Source organism: Prunus avium, chromosome 4, assembly GCF_965620075.1.
Source record: "Prunus avium chromosome 4, drPruAviu1.hap1.1, whole genome shotgun sequence".
Taxonomy (NCBI): domain Eukaryota; kingdom Viridiplantae; phylum Streptophyta; class Magnoliopsida; order Rosales; family Rosaceae; genus Prunus; species Prunus avium.
In genome coordinates, this window is record NC_142287.1 from 13,217,522 (window position 1) to 13,237,788 (window position 20,267).

At 37.5% G+C, this 20,267-nt stretch overlaps 2 protein-coding genes and 1 pseudogene across 2 annotated transcripts; 2 read left to right on the top strand and 1 right to left on the bottom strand.

Moving 5' to 3' along the window:
- On the top strand, window positions 1-9,267 carry CDKE;1 (cyclin-dependent kinase E;1). Its single transcript, XM_021974147.2, has 16 exons — window positions 1-452; window positions 713-823; window positions 918-1,021; window positions 1,113-1,155; window positions 1,261-1,359; window positions 2,541-2,610; window positions 2,720-2,814; window positions 2,959-2,992; window positions 3,082-3,166; window positions 3,304-3,381; window positions 6,026-6,073; window positions 6,603-6,635; window positions 6,899-7,004; window positions 8,114-8,326; window positions 8,425-8,543; window positions 8,810-9,267. Exons 1-15 carry the CDS (start codon window positions 198-200, stop codon window positions 8,488-8,490), a joined length of 1,440 nt encoding a protein of 479 aa, XP_021829839.1. The 5' UTR covers window positions 1-197; the 3' UTR covers window positions 8,491-8,543; window positions 8,810-9,267.
- Window positions 9,268-10,621: 1,354 nt separating this feature from the next.
- On the bottom strand, window positions 10,622-12,917 carry LOC110753718 (8-amino-7-oxononanoate synthase-like; annotated as a pseudogene).
- Window positions 12,918-18,762: 5,845 nt separating this feature from the next.
- Window positions 18,763-20,267, top strand: LOC110753719 (protein DOG1-like 4). Its single transcript, XM_021954667.2, has one exon. It carries the CDS (start codon window positions 18,963-18,965, stop codon window positions 19,797-19,799), a length of 837 nt encoding a protein of 278 aa, XP_021810359.1. The 5' UTR covers window positions 18,763-18,962; the 3' UTR covers window positions 19,800-20,267.

Genomic DNA, 20,267 nt, shown 5'->3' on the forward strand with positions numbered 1-20,267 from the left:
CCGCCGGAAACAGTGGGAAGAAAATAATGAAAGGAAAATTGGATGAAAATTGAAAAATAAAATTTGGAAAGAGAGAGTCGGGGAAGAAGGAGGTAGAGAGAGAGAGAGAGAGAGAGAGAGAGAGAGCGCGAGAGAGAAGAGATATCTATCTGTGTGACTGGTTATTGGTGGTGGAGTGGCAGTGGAAAGCACGGAGCATGGGTGATGGCAGCGCAAGCGGCAACAGAGGCCATAACAACAACCACAACAGCCACAGTGGTCATAGTAATAAGCCCGAGTGGCTGCAACAGTACGATCTGATAGGGAAGATCGGAGAGGGCACGTACGGCCTCGTCTTCCTTGCCAGGACCAAGTCTCCTCCTAACAACCGCGGCAAATCCATCGCCATCAAGAAATTCAAGCAGTCCAAGGACGGTGATGGCGTCTCTCCCACCGCCATCCGCGAAATCATGGTCATCTTCTTCTTAATTTCCGTTTTGTTTTTGAATTGTAGACGTTAATGTTCGAAATTTTCGCAGGGAAATTTGATTTGAAAAAAAAATAAAAAATCTTTTTGGGGCGTCAAAGTTTCTTTCCGTTTCTATTTTGTTCTGGTTCCCCATAAGCCAAGCACCCACTTTTTTATTTTTGTTTAATTCTCTTAATTTTGAATTTTCCCATTAACGAAAATTTCGAAAGTATTAAGAAAAATGAGATATTTTGGATGGTTCAGTTGCTGCGAGAAATATCGCACGAGAATGTGGTGAAGCTTGTGAATGTTCACATCAACCACGCAGACATGTCGCTCTATCTGGCTTTTGATTACGCCGAACATGACCTTTATGTGAGTATATGGTATTTTCCCATTTCTTCTTTGAAAGACCAAATGTGATTGATTGAGGAAAGCATTATCTGGGTTCTTTACATGGTATTGACAGGAAATTATTAGACACCACAGAGACAAAGTTAATCATTCCATCAATCAGTACACTATTAAGACATTGCTCTGGCAGCTGCTCAATGGACTGAATTATCTCCACAGGTATGTATGGCTTTTATTTTTGTTCTGCTCATGTGCAGTTCAATTGCTGTATCTTACTTGTTGGAATGCTTGTGTGGAACCTTCCTTGCAGTAATTGGATCATTCATCGAGATCTAAAGCCATCTAATATCTTGGTATAATTTTCATTCTCTCATCTCATGTGATGAATACCCTTTATTGTACAAACTCGCTTTCCCGACAAAAAGTTGCTGCTATGTTACCCAAATTTTTGTTGCTAGGTTATGGGCGATGCAGAGGAACAAGGAGTTGTTAAAATTGCGGATTTTGGACTTGCAAGAATATATCAGGCTCCCCTTAAGTCGCTGTCTGAAAACGGGGTAAGGAAGCATGTTTTTATTAGTTTGTTCTTTAGCTGCCATCATTTTTTTAAAGAGTGTATGTGATGTTCTCTAACTTCTCATGTATTTATATAAAATATTTTCTAATTTATAACAATAAAAAGGCTCAATAGCGGTACCCATAAGGTATACTAAATAACTAAGTCGATACAGGAGCTAAGTTCAAAGTTTCATAAATTAGTCCATTTACGTAACAAGCACCACCTGATTGAGATTCTTTGTAATTTTCATTTTGATAATGCAATTTGTACATGCATTTTAAGTCTGCATTTTATAGTCGTATCATTACTCTCTTCAAATACATTATCAAAGTCTAAATTGTCAAGAATTATGTCTTCTAGATTCCCTAAGTATATTCATTTTGGGTCTTCAATGATTCATGTGTCAGTAATCCTTATAAAAAAGCTACTTTATAAGCTTTGGAAAGTAAGTGAACAGTGATAGAAATGAAAGTTGTTTTGATTTCCTGCTTGTGTCTGTGGTGTGAAGTGAGTACCATTTAGAATTAAATCCTATCTAGAGCTTTAATCTTCTTAGTTACTTTTATCATACCAATCTTGGATTCTCTCCACTCCTTTTTGATTCTCCTACTTGAATTATATGCCTTTGGGAACTAATGCATTTGTATCTCCACGACAACCATAACTTCCAAGAGGAAAACAATTTCTATGCAAATTGAAAATCCCTAAAGATTGGCATTTTATTTTTCCATGGAATTATAATCCTGTGTATTCTTTATATGGGATAAGCTACAAAACGTCTCTTGTTGATCCTTTTGCTTGCTTGAAGGGCCGCTTTGGTTGAGACAATAATTGGGTGATATCAAATGTGATTGTTTTTGTGAGTGATGCATCTGAGAGCAAGTAAAATGCAAGAATTTTTCAAAGATATTGAGTATTCAGTGCTTAAGCTGCTTTGTTGTTAGATCTCTGTCATTCGTATATTTTTATGTGAATTGTTTCTCATTTTCTTCCATTTTTGAATTGTTAGATCTCTTAAATTTTCTGCTTTTTCTTGTTAAATTTTGTGTACTTGGCCAATGCCTTTTGTTATGTTTTTGAGTAATGAACATTGCCCCCAACCCCTACTTGAACACTATTATCCACTTCCATTGAAACAATAATACTGAGTGTGTACTGTGTTAACTATATTACTTGCAGGTTGTGGTAACCATATGGTACCGTGCACCAGAATTGCTCCTTGGGGCTAAGCACTACACAAGTGCTGTTGGTATCCTTTGACACCAAATTTTTCATTCTATTTGTTGCAAATCCTTTGAGAAAACTAATAAGCTTTGTATTTGATTTAGAAACCAATGTTTCCTTAAAATGTAATTTAGATATGTGGGCCGTTGGATGCATCTTTGCCGAGCTTTTGACTTTGAAGCCACTATTTCAAGGGGCAGAAGTCAAAGCTATACCAAATCCTTTCCAGGTTGTGGAACGTTGTGTATAATATGTTCTTTCACAACTATTTTCCTCAACTGTCTTTACATTTTCTTACGCTTTTATTACCAGCAGTTTTCGTATATTTTTCTGATCCTATTATGTCTTAAAACAAATAATGTCAATTCTGCAGCTTGATCAACTTGACAAGATATTCAAGGTCCTAGGTACTTTGTTTTGTTTTACTTTTTGAGGCCATTTGTCTTCTTTTATGTACTCCATGGAGCTAGCTTACATTCCATGGTTATCACATCAGGCCATCCTACACTAGAAAAGTGGCCAACACTTGCAAACCTTCCACACTGGCAACAAGACCTTCAACATATTCAAGGGCATAAGTAGTAAGTTTTCTCATCTAAAGGAATTACTTTTGTCTAATTTCTCCTATGTGCGGTTTCATTTTCGTTTTTCATTTTTTGGTTTTTTTTCCCCTTGATCAAACTAACCAGTTCTTTTTCCCGGTCTATGCTCTTGACAGTGATAATACTGCACTGTATAGTGTAGTTCACCTCTCTCCAAAAAGTCCTGCATATGACCTCCTATCTAAGATGCTTGAGTAAGTGGTGCCCTTTGAATTTACATAAATTTCATTTTGTTATTGTTGAGCAAATTGGGAGAGAATGAGATATGTTAATTACCAGGCTAATTATATCCATAAACCAAAAACTTATAATTCCCATTGTGCCCTTATTTTTCCAATTTGAAACAGAAAAATTAAACTCTCTCTCTCTCTCTCTCTCTCTCTCTCTCTCTTGCCATCATTCCCTTTCTTTCCTGTACATCTCTTACCATCATACCAATCTATGACCATTAGCTATGTCGTGGCTACTTTGATGGTCTCTAACCATGGATATTTATATTTTATCTCTGTTAAATTTGAAAAATATGTAAAAAGAAAACTAACGAGGGTAAAATGGGAATGGTTTGGAATTTATTTTAATAGTGTTGTAGGTGTGTGATAAGCATAAAATTGCGCTTAGTTAAATCACCCTAGTCATAACCATGAAAAATGTGTATAGAGGATGCAACCACAATCACAATCCCTTAATTTAGGATACTAAGATCATATCCCTAAACAAACTAAGAAACTAAATTTGGTAGCATCCGAATTATAGCATACCAACAGTTATGGTTAAAAAAATTGGGATGATAAAGAGCGTCTACCGCGGGCAAACCACCTCCTTAGACAAAATTTAGGGAGGAATTGAAAAAACACAACTCCAACCATGCTCTCTATCCACCTTCTAAGATAGGGGAGACCTCTCGGAGCTCCTAAATCTGAGGAGAGAAAAAACTCATAGTGGCTCCCTATAGTTAAATACTGCTTTAATACTTTTTAAACTTTTATTTAATGTTGAGAGAGAGAGGGTCAATTAAAAAAATTAAAACATTTATGACTCCCTAAACTATGGAGTATGGTTGGAGTTGAAATTTGATAGAGAGCTCCTAAAATAGCTTTCAAGTGTTTTTAGCTAAATTTTAACTAAAAAATAGGGAGCAGGATTGTAGATGCTCTCTAATACAACCTGAATAGTGTTGTAATACAGTGAAGTCATGTGGAATATTTAGACAGACATGGTTTCTTGGTTCCACATATATGTTGATAATACAAGTTTCAAGGATTATAATTATAACGAGCACAAAATAGTCAGGATTTAAAATTGAATAATGTGTGCGGACTGTATTAAGGTTTGTAAGTAATAATGCCTATACTTTCCCCCAAGGTTCAGAACAACTACCTGTGTACTCTATTGAGTTCAAAGTTGATGACTTACTTGATGCTTGCATTGTAATTTTCTCCATGCTTTAATTGAGCATCGGATGTTAGGACAAGAACTTCTGTTTTAGAATAGGGAAGAATTAGGGATATCTTGAGATGCGAAAGCTGGATGTGATGCATTTGGAAAGGGATGCAAGTAATATGTAAATGTGTATGTTATATGCATAGTCTGATTTCTACTAATTAGGATATTTACTTTCAGATTTCATAGTTCTTATTAAACAAAGGGGATAACTTTTGAATGACTATTGAAGCCCAAAATTTTCCTCAGAAAATCATCTTCAAATTCATCCCATTATATGTGTAGAAAAGGGTTGTTTGCCTTGAGATAGAGATCCATGAATAGATTTCAGTATAAGGAGAGGAGTTAAGGGAAACGTTAACTTATTTCTCTCCAGAAAGTAGTCAAGTCCATTTCTTCACTTCCTACCAGGGCAATGGAGAAAGTAACTGCTCCACGTTAACTTACAAAGTAAGGCTGCAGACAACACTATCAAATCATAACAAGTATTTAGCTGGAGACGTTAATGGGACAATCTCTTACAATCATGTAAATACCACGGGATTTGGAAGGGTACTAAAGGAACATCTTTTCCTTGGGATTAAACTGACCAACCTTACAAAAATTTGAGGGTGGTTGAGAATTTTAATTCCTATATTTTCAATGTGACAGGGTGGTCCATAAACAGAGAGGTGCATAGGGTAGGAAGTTTTGGGGAGATGACTAGTTTTTACTGCATGAAGTCTTTGAAGAAATGTTAGCTAGTAGTGATTTAAAATGAATTCGATGGCTATAAAATGAGGATACCAAGTCTACTGTCATTCGGTGTGATACATGGGTCAGTCAGTGATGTCTTCCCAGATTGGAACATGTTGTTGGACATGCTTTTCTGTTCACAAGTTGTAAAGGAAAGTAGAAGTAAATTCAGTTATTTACAAGCTAATTTGGATATGAATTATGAAAAGCAGTTAAGGGGCATTAATTGAGATCAAAGAATTTAAGTGGAATCTTTACTATTGGTTGCCTTTTTCTTGCACTGATTTTTTCGGTCAGGAGTAGGGTTAGAGTGAATGCTTTAGAGAGTTGGAGCTTCTGACACCGATAAATTGCATCTTATTGGTTTCAGTCCAAACTGACCGTTGGAACTTGGATCAAACATTCTTCTCATTGTCTATCATACATTGCTCATATTTTTCTTAATTCTGAGATTTACAGTTGTCCGATCTAAAAAGTGTTAAAATTATAGCTTTAAAGTATGCTCAAGTTGTACTTAGTTACATTAGCCTGTACCTGTAAGGTTTTCAGGTTGTATATTTAGTTCTATTTCATGCAATTAAGTTTTCAGATGTGATAATGCCTTACTTTTGTCATTAGAAAAATATATTAATCATCTGTTTTTTCCCCAAACTGTGTATGCAGATATGATCCTCGAAAGCGTATAACAGCTGCACAAGCTTTAGAGCATGAGTACTGCTTCTTGTCTCTGATATCTTTTGTATTATGCTTGTTATTCTCTCTCCTTTCCTTTCCTTTCTACCCCTTTCGATGGCATACTGTCTGAGCTTTCATATTTTGTATAGAAGCTGATATATATACTAATGTTTTCATGATTATTCTCCCTAGATTTTTGCTTACAGATTGTCATAATGGTCGAATAAGAAACGTAGACTTAATTAAGCTTATTTTACTTTCAATTGCGGAGTCATAAAAAGAACATGTAAAACGAGTAGTATTGGTTGGGCTTCTAATAGCAAGTGGTGTTTTGGGGATTCTAATATTTAGTTCATTCCCCAAGCTTAGCAATGGGCCACTTAATAAGTTTTATAAAAACGTGAATTATTTTCGTAGACAAATGATAGTCTGGGGTACCTGCTGTAAACAAATTATTTGAAGAAACTTACAGTTAATATTGTGCTAAGAATTTTGAATCTCATGCATGAGTTGTCATGAGCAACGGAGTACTGCTTTCTAAAAACCTTCATATATTTTGTTTCAGGTATTTTCGTATTGAACCTCTACCAGGGCGCAAGTAAGGTTTTCTTCTTCTTTAACTTTTCCTCCCCCTGCCCCTCTTTTTTTTTTTTTTTTTTTTTGTACCTTGGAACTTGTCCCTTGTGATACGCTCACCATTTTGAGTCTTTATTTTACAATTCTTTGACAACATGTTCATGAATACCAAAGAAGTTTGAGAATAAAGAAAAAAGATTGAAAAGGAGAACTTGTATTAGATGCTATTGTATATTCCGCCCATGTTCCCTATTTTGACCAGGTATTTGTGATATCAATGATCAGTGCATTGGTACCCACCCAAGGAGAGAAAGTAGTAAATTATCCTATTCGTCCAGTAGACACAAGCACAGATTTTGAAGGGACAACTAGCATTCAACCTTCACAACCGGTATGCTTACATGGTTTTACAACTAAATGGGTAGAGTCTTCTGTTCTAAAGCTGCAGTTCTTTAAGAGAAGGCCTAGTAATAAACAATGCTTATTGCCAAAATTTAGTTGGAATTTGAGACAAAATGGGAGTGAAAGGTAGAATAAAGAAATGTAATGGAGGGCTACTTAATTGTGTAGTCTACTGATTCAGGAGTGTCATATATATTTTAAAATGATTTCCTCTTGAAAGAATTTTAATCATGGATATTAATTTCAATATGTGTTGGATGTAGAACAAGAAAGTATGATAGTGTTGCTATTCTGTAAATTACAGCGGATAATATATTGTTTAGAATGCCAAATCAGCACATTTATTTTTGTAAGATGCATAAACTTAAAGTGGTCACCTTTTCCTCTTGTGACTTGTGACATACAAATCTTCTGTTAAGATGGTATGGATTAGAAAATTAAATTGATGGGTTTAGATATATTTTATAAAAACAGATGCATGGAAACCAGTTTCATTGGTTTTTCAAGGTCTAATTGGTTAAGTGATTGTCTATGAATATTTTTTATATATAATATTTTTATGTAATATTCTGATGTTTCTTACCTTATGCTTCATTAACAAATGGACATAATTATGTTTCTTTACATAAATGAGTGTTGCTTAAGTTGATGTGCTTGTTGAAGGGAGATGCTTTTAGTTTAGTTCAATGTCTGTATGCCAGAACTTGGAACCTCCTTCCAGCCTTTTTTGTATATTCATATTCTCTTTCAGTTGCTGGTCGGCTGCCAACTTGTCATTATTTTATTGAATTTTAACGCATATTGTTGCCATCTTGATATCTACATTACAATTAATTGTACCCCATTTTCTTTCCTCCCTTTCCTTTGATTTAATTGTTATTGAGAAAGAGATTCACAATAGAATTTTATTCAACTATTGATCTGCTATAAATTACATCCTTGCATTGAACAAATTCATGCTTTTGAGTCATTTACTACATATTATGAGTGTACTCCATGAAAAATAACATGTTTTAATATAGAGAACATAGGAAGTCTCGCATTTCAAGCTTTATACTCTAGGGGATGTGTGCATGCTCATCTGATTATCTGGACCAGGTATCGTCTGGAAATGCAGTATCTGGAAGCATGTCAGGTGCTCATGTAGGGATGAACAGATCCATGCCCAGGCCGATGCTTAACATGCAACGAATGCAGCCTCAGGGTATGACTGCTTTTAACCTTGCATCTCAGGCGGGAATGGGTGGTGGAATGAATCCTGGTGGCATTCCAATGCAGCGTGGTGTTTCCCAGGCCCATCACCAACAACAGGTATATTGCGATGAGTCCTAAATTGTTTCAATGTAGAAGTGTTGCTTCTTTCGCTTGATATGTGCTGATATTATTTTTGTTTCTTTTTTCATTTACAGTTGAGAAGGAAAGATACTGGGATGGGGATGGGATACCCTCCACAGCAGAAATCCAGACGTTTCTGAGGAATACTGCAGCTAGTTCTTTAGTTGCAATGGCTGTTCCAAAATTCATGAAGGTTAGTGTTTGTTTGGATGCTTTGCTTGAATAATAGAAAGACTAGTCGAAGACACTTTAATATGTTAAGCATTTAGGCTATTTCATATTGGATAATTTATTTGTGCATGAGGTTATGGTGGAAGTGATAGATAGCTTAAGTTCAATCTTATAAATATCTGAACTTATTAAACAACTGAACTTTCAAGCTATGACATTTCACAACCTATATATTAGACTGTTTGCCCCTTACCTGAAATCCTTCTTATCTTATTCATGCATTTCAAGGCTTCCAAAATATGAAGATTGAGGACAACAAAGTAGTTCTTATTCTGTCAGAACTGGAATGCTGTAGCGGAAATTTCGGTTCTTCTTGGAATGCTGGTTACTGCAGTGGGATGAAAATTTCAGTTACTGCAATCTAACTGGGGCTCGTGTAGACGTGTACAATTATGACTTGATTTCTGTACAAGTTTGTTGTGAAGCAAGCAGAAAGTTAGCTAGACAGCATTGTATGGCTGCCACATTGCTGAGTTACTTTTAAGTATTTATGCATCCTCACTAATAGAGAAAACAGGAGAAGGATGGTAGGAGAGTATAGGAAGGAACACATTTGTTTGGATGAGACCCCCATTAACTGGGACTCACTTCTGTTACATATATGTATCTTAAGAAGAATAGTGTTATTTAGAGAAAAAATTGTATTGTTTTCTTCTTCTAATTAATGTTATTTTCTTATTAATTAATTAAGTTATTACTTTCAGTGATCCGTATGCATGCCTTAGAGCTTTCATGCACAAGTGCAATACAGGGTTGCATATGATGGTTTCAGAGAACAGACTATGCCTTGAGCAGCTGGCCTCAAATTATTTCACCAGCCTATACAAATCAAAAAAATGGCATTCTAGTTCTGGCCGGTATCAGTATCAAAAAAATACATTCAGATTTTCAGGTTATTAAGAAGTAATGATCAAAGATTAGAATGAAGAAAATTAGATTTGATAATAAAATTACAAAAATTTTTTGTTTCTTTTTGGTGAGTCTGAAAAATTCATTTAGGGCCTGAAATAGCAAAATTATGAACGAGGGCAATAGAAGTTTGGTGGTTTCATCATTTTATCACCAACAAAAAAAAAAGATGAAAAAGAAACGCATACTTGATGTAGCCTGTAACTAAGGCCATAGACTTCCATAAAATAGTGATAGCACTATTTTGCTACCCCCAGCCAATAATGCTATAACATGCGTGATAACTAAGTTTTTCTCATAACTGAGAGGTGCCCAGTCAAGACTGCCACTATATGCGATATTGTGAGCTCTAAACCCTCTGCCTCTCCTATTTTTCTTCCACCCAAGTCTCCTTCCAAGTCCAAGACCAACACTCTCCCCATCAACTTAATGAGCTCCCCAACCCTAAAACCCCTAAACCCCAAATTACAGCTTTGAAACTGGAACTGCATTGTCATCAAAATATCACCAATGCTAACTTAAGGCTGACGACCTGCCACATGTGAGTACTAAGATGTCTCGTTCAGCCCTTGTTAATTTATAAAAGAAAAGGAATTTAAAAAAAAAATAAAATAAAAAGGTGTAAAGGAGCTTTATGAAGGCCCACATACATCCTAAATGAAGTGATGTTCACTTCTTTACAGTAAATATGTTTTGGTACTCTCATTCTCTGTACAGTTATGAACTATTGGAATCTAAAAAAATCAAATCCTAAAGCCTTGCATATCCATTTGAGCCATGGATTCCAATTTCTTGGAAATTGACACGAAGGGAGAGTGCAGCTCTTGTGTGTGTTGCGCTTAATGTCACTCTTAGCTTAGTGAAAAATAAAATAAAATAATTTAAAGTCCACAAAGAAACAATATAATTTCAACTCATCCATTGTGGAGGGGGAACTAAAGTATAGTCCCAAATTTTTCATGATTGTAATGAGTTAGATTTCAATTTCCAAACTTTGTACATGCATTTTGGCTTTATTTTCATGTATGACCAATAATTTTCTACATAATTTGTTATGGTAATTAATCTTTAAGACCCTGCATGATTTTAACTCAACCTATTGCCAATTTAGTCAAGGGGTATAAGTAATAACTTTGACAGGAGAAACCATGAGATGTGGTGTGGTGGTAGCCAGCCGTTTACCTCCATTGGGAGAGCTCCCGCGGCGAAAGGGATTAGTCACTGCTGTCGGCGGTGGATACCTTTGGGTCTCACCTAAAAAGTTACACAACAGGAGCGAAGCATCAAATACCATTCCTCTAAAAGATGATGGGTATTGAAGTCATACAGCAAAGCATCATAACACAAAATGAACAAGATGAATACAACCCAAACTTGTAAATATACTTTAGCACAAAGGAAAATTAAAACGAAGACTTGTCAAGTGCAGTCACATGGAAACCGGATTTCAACGAACTCAAGTTCATTGATAATAAACAAAGTTTGATGCAGTTGTAGAGTGATCTCCAAATCACTCACAAACAGATAGAGATGGAACCAAAACTGGCTGGATTGCAGAGCCTTCTCTTCTTCGCTCCCTACAATAGAGATATTATGGACTGTTTATGAGGATTCCAATGAGACCCGATTCCAAATTTCCCTTCTACACCATGTTTCCTTTCTAAGTTCGTACTTGCCTGCATGCTATGAATCCACCATGGCAACCTGCAGCCTTACTCAAAGTCCCAACACAAATGTCAACATCTCTTCCGCAATTGTACTGCTCAGCCACTCCGCCACCATTTTTGCCACAAACAAATGTTCCATGAGCCTGAGTCAAAGATAATATCTTCTTTACATCAAAAGAAAACGAAGAAATAGACCAACGTTTTTCCTTTACGATAGACAAATAAAATCAACGACGACAAGTTGATTTTTCAGTATAACTGGAGAATTCATTCGTAATATAATTATGACAGTCATTGATGTGTCTACAAGATAGGCCTTAAAAAGGTTTCACAAGTTTTTACTGCGGAATAACTCAAGAGGACCTACATCATCAATGACTAACAGAAAGCCATGCTCCTTGCGTAAAAGCTAACCATTGCTGCAAAGTCTCCGTCCATACCAAACAAGCTGTAGTGAAGACACATACAAGCCATAAGAAATATAAGAAATAAAATCAAATAGGAATACTTTATATGAATGTAAATTTGATTCCAACAGAAATGATGGTACATAAAGTAGCATTTAAAAACAGCTACAATTGCCTATCAGTCACAACGACTTTCTTCCTCATTGTGCAACTTGATCTCTCACACAAAACCCATTTCTAAGCTACGGCCACAATGAAGTACTTATCCAATAAGAAGAGGCACACAAATTTAAAACAAAAGTTTAAGACCTACAACAATGCATTAAGGTGAGTCATGTCGCAATGTCTATAGATGAATATCTTTACAAATTTTTGTCATTCAGCAAGATGAATACCATCAATTTTTGACGCATGGTTCAGTACATCAGAAAAAATGGCAATTTTTTCATTAATTAAGGTGTTTTTCCAGCAGCCAAGAGAGAGCCAACATTTCCCAAAGCTACCATCGAGGCCATATTGGCTACAAATCCTCTGGGACAAAGAAGGCAATCCTAGGGAATAAATTGTTGGTGTGAGTCAAAGTCAACGTTCCTATTAGGAATAGAATTTGTATTTTATTGTAATTATCTAATTTGAGTATAATTAGGAGATTTTGCATATATTTCCTATTTGTACCCACTATGTATATAATATATATATCCCTCATTGAGAGAATAATAAACATATCATTTTAAACCCTAATTAATTACTTTTGAGTTAGTATTAGAGAGGGTTCCGATCTGTCTCTACAACATCAAAATCCTAATCCTAAAAAATACATATTTCTGCTACACCTAGCCTATACACCTAAACCCGTGCCGCCTATACACCCAAGCTTGCGCCGTCTCATATCTCTTACTGTCATTGTTGCCACCTAATCTTCTACTGCCGCCGCCATCTATCACCATGTCGAATGTCACTAAAATCTCTTCTTCTATCCCTATTGTGACGATTCGTACTGAATCATCCACCAATCTACCCATGGGATTCAAATTGAATGGATCCAAGTATGAGATATGGGCTTTGATGATCGAACTTCATGCTACTACAGGCAAATTGGATTACCTGACTTGCGACACTGATGCCCCTGATTCCCAAGACCCACAATTTGGGAAGTGGAAAATTGTTAATGCTACTGTGAAAAGTTGGATGCTGCAAATTATGGAACCCAGTTTGTTAAATATGTTTCATACTCTACCTATTACTAAGGAAATTTGGGATTCTGTTAATAAGATGTTTTATGATGGCTCTAACATATCCCAGCTTTATGAACTGCGGTGATAGGCTACTCGTCTCAAGCAAGAAGGTCGTCATGTCTCTACCTATTTCACCAAACTTAAGGCAATCTGGCTTGAATTGGACAAGAGATGCCCTTTTCAAATGAAGTGTGCTGATGATATGAAGACTTTTCAGGTTGCTGTTATGGCAGATTGTGTGTATGATTTTTTGGCTGGCCTTGACGATACTTATGACAAGGTACGCAATGATATTCTATGGAGTGCTAAAGTTCCAAGTATCGAAAATATCTTTTTTATGGTCCGTCAGGAGGCTCAACGCCAAAATATTATGCTTGGATCTGATCGGTTCATAATTGTATATCATTTTGTACCCTTCTAGCTTATGATTTGGTTATGTTTTTGAGTTAAACTTGTGCTTTTAATCCTTTTTGTGTTTATCTTTCAGTTAATTGACATTTAGGTAACAATGATGACTTTGGATAGGAAATGATGCAATCCATGCATGTTAAGGGCTGATTGGCATATGAGGAATATGAGCTTAAAGACAAACACATTTTGGCTACAGCCCATTTCCAGCCCAGTTTCGTAGGTCAACTTCTTGGCCTTGGATCAGCAAACTCTGGGGCTCGGATGAGGTGAAGATCTTCATGAAAGTTGTTCAATTGGGTGTCTAGTATAACATATCCAGAATTCAGCCCAATTGAACATATGTGGAGTCCTTAGCCCGTCCAACACTGAACCATGCTCAGGAGGATTTGCAGCTGCCAGCTTTGAGCCTTGTCTCCTCCTTTAAGCCATGTGCCTCACCCATGTTGCAACTGACTTTGGATCCAACATAATGAGTGAAGTGGGGAGGCATTCCAGCAATGAAATTCTAAAGGAGCAAGTTGGTACATAATGGAGCTATTAAAGAGAAAGCATGTGCATGCATGTAAAGCATAAATGAAATGAAGTCAATTCCAGTCTCTGTTCGGCAGCCAAATTGCAAGGCCCAAAACGCACACTTCTACTGCTCCGATGGGAATACTTTCGTCATAGAAGTTGTTCCAATGGGTGTCTACTATAACATATCCAAATTTGAGCCCCATTGGATAAGTTTTGAAACCTCTGGCCTTCCTACACCAAGTCTGGTTCAGAAGACTCGTTTTTGTTCAACAACCAAAAGAAGACCACATGGGTTGGCAGCAAAAGGCAGCCACAATTGATCACCTTTGATCCCATGTGAAGAAAGCTTGAGGTGCAGTAAAAGAAGTATGGGATGAGATTGATTCCAACCACACTAACATAGACAAGATGAAGTGTGAGTTATGGGTTGTATTAAAAGAGGAATGGTAGTGTTGGATTTCATTATGTTGTTCCTCCCTCTTAGCCCTATAAATAGAGAAGCCTTCAAGCTTCAAAACACACCCCAAGGGGGGGAGCTCTCAAACACTTATCTAGAGCTCCCTTCCCTTCTCTCCCTCAAATTCTCTTAGTTTCCTTTCTAGTTTTCAATTGTTGTAATGAAATATTTGTGCTGAAATTCTCCTTAAGTTTTTCAAGTTCTACTTTACTTTTATTTGTAATGTACATTCTTTCTTAAGTATTCAAGTTTAATTAGTTTCCAAGTTTCAATTATGATTTTTGTTCTTATTCATTATGCTTATAAGTTAATATGCTAGTTTGAATGATTGATCACCATTTAGGCTTGCATGTTAGCTATCTTGGTTTGAATTAAGAGTAGACACCATGCTTTAATTCGAATTGAACTATGAATAGGAAGAGTATGTATGGACATTCGACAACAGGGATTAGATACATGCTTGGTTGTTTAAATTGTTCTTCTATGCTTAATGGGTTCCTAATGCTTAGTTTTAGGTTAGACAACAAATGATCAAATTAGGGAATTAGGAACACAAGGTTATGACCAAACACCATGGCTTAATCATACTTTAGCTAGAATCAATCCGTTAATCTAATTGAACTTGGGAACTTATTTGCTTGAGTTATTTCCTTTTTCTTGTTTTATTTATTTTCTTTTTTCATTTCTGTTTTGTGTAGGGAAAATGAATTGGATCATTCAATCACCAATCCTCGTGGGATCGACCTCGCACTTACATATGCTATACTACCAAACGGCTCGTGCACTTGCGAGTATCACAAGTTGAGGATGCAGCTGAATCCATTTTGGTGCAGCTGAATCGACGCAACAGGATCCGGCACCAAGATTGGGGAACCTGCTATTGTGTTTGCTTCGAAAAACACTGCTATGGTTTCTTGGCCTACATGGTCTTGCTTTTTTGCTGTTATGTATCGTCACCTGACTTCTGTAGAAAAAGACAAATTGAAGTGTGATCACTGTGGTGAAAAGAGACATACTATCGACACCTGCTAGGCATTACATGTGGTACCAGATTGGGAGAAGGAACGGAGGCATTTAAAAAAGGAACAACTGGGCGGCAAAGCTCATGTGGCTGACGTCACCACTGGGCATGACGACCTTACCTTTACTCTTGCTCTGGCAGTGACCGCGGTCTCAAGCACTCCAACACCTCTTGCACCTATGCCGCATGCCCATGATGCACACGATACACGTTGGATTATTGATTAAGGAGCTACTGACTATATGACATATAATTCTACTTTATTCTCTACTACTGTTCTGCCTCATCTTGATCATGTTCTGACTGCTAATTGTTCACCCATTTTGATTTGTTTCCTGTGATGGTAGGGTAAAGTTCCCCATTAATTCAAAGACCTTGGTTTGGTCAATAAATTAACTTTCTTTATGTGTTGAGCGTGCCACCGTTAGCAATTTTTCAATCCTAATAGACTTTGAGAGTAAGGATAACTTGCGCCCCAAGCTATTGACTCTAAACAAAACGATTGTGAATTTGGGTGAGGAATATCTCCCAAGTAAGTTCTTTTCTATGCCTTAGACAAGTAAGGACTTTATGATTTTTCTCGATATAAAACCGGTAGTTCTGGCCAGAGTAGATGGTAACAGATTGAACTAATTTAAGGTAGAACTCCCCTTTACAAGGCTCAAAAAGGAAAAACTGACTATGCAAAGATAAGAGGAGGGCTGTGCTTCCATTTCTGCCTGGGTAGTTGCCTCTGTTCTGGGCTGGACTGGATGTGTCTATGCTGGATTGGACTCTTAACAGCTTCAACTGCTAGGCTTCAGTTGCAAATCGATACCAAGTTTGAATTTGGCAGAGCTTTAATTCATTTCAAGCCCTGGCAGGCTTTTGGACGGGCAGAACTGGGATTTCTCCGGTCTGAAAGGGATAGAAGTGATTGGACGTGAGCTGGAGGTGTACTGTGGTACCTGTGGTGCTTAGTCAGGGCTCTCCATAAATTTGTTGAGGTTTTCGTATTTGAGAAAAACTCAAACTCTGCTTGTCTTGGCTTTTGCTGAACTAAATTTGTAACGAGAGAAATCTCGTTATTGTTGATTTGTGAACTGGGATTCAAATCAGAAGCAGTATTCTAACTATCTTTGCTGAGAAAGGTAGGATGATTCTGCAAGCTTGTTGAAAAAGCTTTTGAATATTGAAATGCTTCAAACTCTGGGTTTGTTGGACTTTGTTTGGAATTCTTGTGATCAAGTGATCATTTTGAGTGTTTGTCTTTTGACTGAGTTTTTGGTTGTGTTGATTGCCCCTTGCTCTGTTCACCCTCTCTCATATATATAAGAAATGTTCTTGAGTGGGAGTTTTGATTCTTTTAATATTGGGCGGCAAATAATCTCAAAAGATCTTTAATTTTTAAAAGAGAAAGAAGGGGGTTCTATCCATTTTTGGCAAGCAAACACTCAACGATCAGTTCCTGAAGTGACCATTTTTCTGTATTTCTGATGGGGTGCCATGCTCTTCTTCTTTTTCAACTGCTTTTGCAAGACTCTGAAGTTTTGAGATGGTAAGTTCTCAGTTTTTGAACAGTTCCCTGTTTCCCGCTTATCTTCTTTTCACAGAGGCTGAGTCTGCTTATCTCTTGAGAATGGTGTCTTCTCTGAAATAGGAAAATATCTTTTGAATAATTAAAACGGAGTTTGATCTCCTGGCAACATAGTTTTTTCAGAGACATCCTTCTTTATACCTGCCCCTGCTCAATCTTTAATTTCAGCCGAAGTTATTGACTTTTCCAAGTCAGGGGTCACATGGGTCTGTTCCTTTTGCGGGTTTTTCTCTTTTTAAAAGTTGCCAAGCCCATTTGTTCCTTTGGCTCAAACCTGTTTTGGCTTCTTTCGAGGCCCAAGTTTCTTCTTGAGACGGCCCATTTGTTCCTTTGGGCCAAGTGATATTGCTTTGGCCTGTTTATTTTGTTTAATGGGCTGGGCGCGTTTAATGGGCTGAGGGCGTCATTTTTAGGTCCAAATTAGCAGCCCAAAATGATGTTGGTTTTTATCTCTGGACCAGGCGCACCAAATTTGGGCCCAAATAATAATGCTGCTGCTCTTGTCACGGGGCCTGGTTCTATACTCTTGACACTTTTTTTTTCCATTGGACAAAGTGTTACCGGTTCTATCTTTATCTAGTAATTTATTATTTGTGTCGCAAGTTACTGAGCAGTTAAACTGCTTTGTACTGATGTATTCATCTTTTGTCTTACTACAGAATATTCAGACTTAGGAGATCTGTGGTCGTGGTACTAAAAGGGAGGGCTTTATTATGTGAATGATGTGGCAACTTGTTGGGTTCTTTGTGCTAGTAGCTCCGAAACTTCTCATTATCGCCGAATTTGGTTGCTACATTGCTGATTTGGTCATGGCTCCTTTGGATATTTACGACATTTGTTTCCTGCATTATTTAGTGATGTCAATGAGTCTGCTTTCTAATGTCAGACTTGTATTTTAGCTAAGAGTCATCAAGTATCCTGCTCTTCGAGTTGTAATAAATGGCTTATGCCATTTGATTTAGTTCATTATGATGTTTGGGGACCTTCCCTTGTTTCTACAGCCTTGGGAGTTCGCTAGTTTATGTTATTTGTGGATGATTGCACTCGTATGATGTGGTTATATGGGATGAAAAATAAAAGTGATGTGGTCGACATCTTTCAACGTTTCTATCAGATGACCCAAATTCAATTTATGTGGCTTCCTCGTGGCAGCGCTTCCACTTCACCACTACCACCCAAGATCCTAGCATGCTCCTCTCCTCCCACTAGACCTCTCATCGAATTTGAATAATTGAATAATAAGGATACAAGTGGCTTGAGGCGAACAAAATATTTAACAAACCATTGAAGGTGGGGGCAATTTATGGAGTTTCTTTGTGTTTGCGTATGTGTTTGTTAATCATCAATAAATAAATTTGAAAAATAAGGCAATAGTTTATGGGTCATTTGTAGTTTACCTAAAAGTAAAAATGAAATGTCAAAGGAGTCTAGCCCAGTGAAAAAGAACGTTGACTTGCAGACTAGAGATCTCAGGTTCGAATCCCCACAACATTATAGTTGTGTATGTGTGAAAAATCCCCCACCATTGTAGTTTAGACTATCGTTGTACTCAAAAATAAAAATAAAATAAGAAAAAGGAATAAGAAAATTGGATTATTAAATGAGGAGCACAGTTGTATTTATACACATATTTATGAGATATTTTGTAGGCATGCTTGTGTGCGCACACGATACTGAGATATTTATGGTGAGAAAGAGTCACTATACAAGTAGTGTGTGAAAGCAGAGCGCCCACAGGACCTACAAACAAACTAGTGTGTAGTTAGTTGTTTTAGAGCTGTGACTTTTTCTTTTTTAAGGGGTAAAAAACAAATATCAATCAACATACATGAAATGAATGAACTTGATGCATGGGATATTGGATATGTACGACAAACGCTGCCAAAGCCAATCTAAAATATCTGTCTTGGTATTCTCGGCTGACGGTTCCTAATCTTGGTATTCTCTGCTGCTTCATCAACTTGACCCACCTTCGTTTCTGAAACTTGGGTACGAAGTAAATAAAATAAGGTACAATAAACTAGAACCTCTTAGCATGACCTAATTGCCAACCCAACCTCAACTAAAAACATTGCATAATAAAACCTGGGACTGTGGGTTTTGTCCATTCATACACACACATTTATATATATAACACAAAAGTAGTAGGGTCTGTTTTGTATTAGCTGCTACAGAGTTAGCCATGACAAACACCATTTTTGATGTTGAGCACGAGAGTTTCCACAATTTCTTTGAGTGCTGGCTTGCTGAACAAAACCAACATCTCCAAGACCTCATCATTGCCTCCCAAAACAACCAAACCACCAGAAACAACCTCAATAATGGCAACACCACCACTACTGCAGCAGCTAATACTAATACAAGTTTAAGAACACTGGTAGAGCGTGTGGTGAAGCATTATGAGCAATACTATGAGGCCAAGTCCAGATGGGTCAAGCAAGACGTTCTCAAGATGCTTTCGCCCTCCTGGACAACCTCCCTAGAGGATGCCTTCCTTTGGATTGGTGGGTGGCGACCAAGCATGGCTTTTCATCTCTTTTACTCCAAGTCCGGCTTGCAACTTGAGGCTCGACTCACAGAGTTGATTGAAGGCCTTGATACAGGTGACTTGGCAGATATCTCACAGCATCAGCTCATGCAGGTGGACCATTTGCAGAGGAGGACTGTTAAGGAGGAAAGGGACATCACGGAGAAAATGGCCAAACAGCAGGAGTCAGTGGCAGACACGTCAATGGTCGAGTTGTCACACTTGATTACCGAGTTGATGAGCACTAATGCTGGTCATGAGCAAGAAGTTGAAGAGGACCGAGTTGAGTCTGTCCTGGCATCCAAGGAGCAAGGTTTGGAGGAGATTTTGCAGAGGGCTGACAGTCTACGGCTAAAAACGCTTAAAGCCATGACACACATTCTGACTCCAATCCAGGCTGTCCATTTCTTGATTGCTGCTGCTGAGTTACACTTGAGGCTTCATGACTGGGGCAAAAAGGAGGACGCCAGCAGCCGTGGCAATTCATCTTAGCCTATGATCCATCAAAAGTTGGAGGTACTTAGAAGTTACGACCAACCAACCCACAAAATCCAAAAGGGTTCAAAGAAGAAAGCAAAAAGTTGTGTCAAGAGGTGTAATGCATGAAGCAATGGCCGGAATGGAGGGGGCTGATCAACCTAATTAACCACAGCTACGAAATATAGTCGATGCAACTGTTCAATATATATATCTATATATAATGTCTATCTAATTATTGTTATTCATGCAGTTACTACACTAGTAGCTACGGGGAATGAACAATTGACGCAACCGACTGGGTGACCAGAGCCCCTTCATCGATCGGGTGTCATGGACTCATCAGCCCCATCTTCGTTATTCCGAGTTCTGATAGAGACCTTTATTTTGCTTTTATTTTCGGTTTATGTTTCCTTTCTACTTTATGTTCAATTTACTTTGAGAATAATTTCAGCACTGCCTATTCCCTGTTGTCGCTCCTGA

Excerpts from the sequence above, each read along its gene's own strand:
- LOC110753719 (XM_021954667.2), top strand. The coding sequence starts at position 18,963 with ATGACAAACACCATTTTTGATGTTGAGCACGAGAGTTTCCACAATTTC.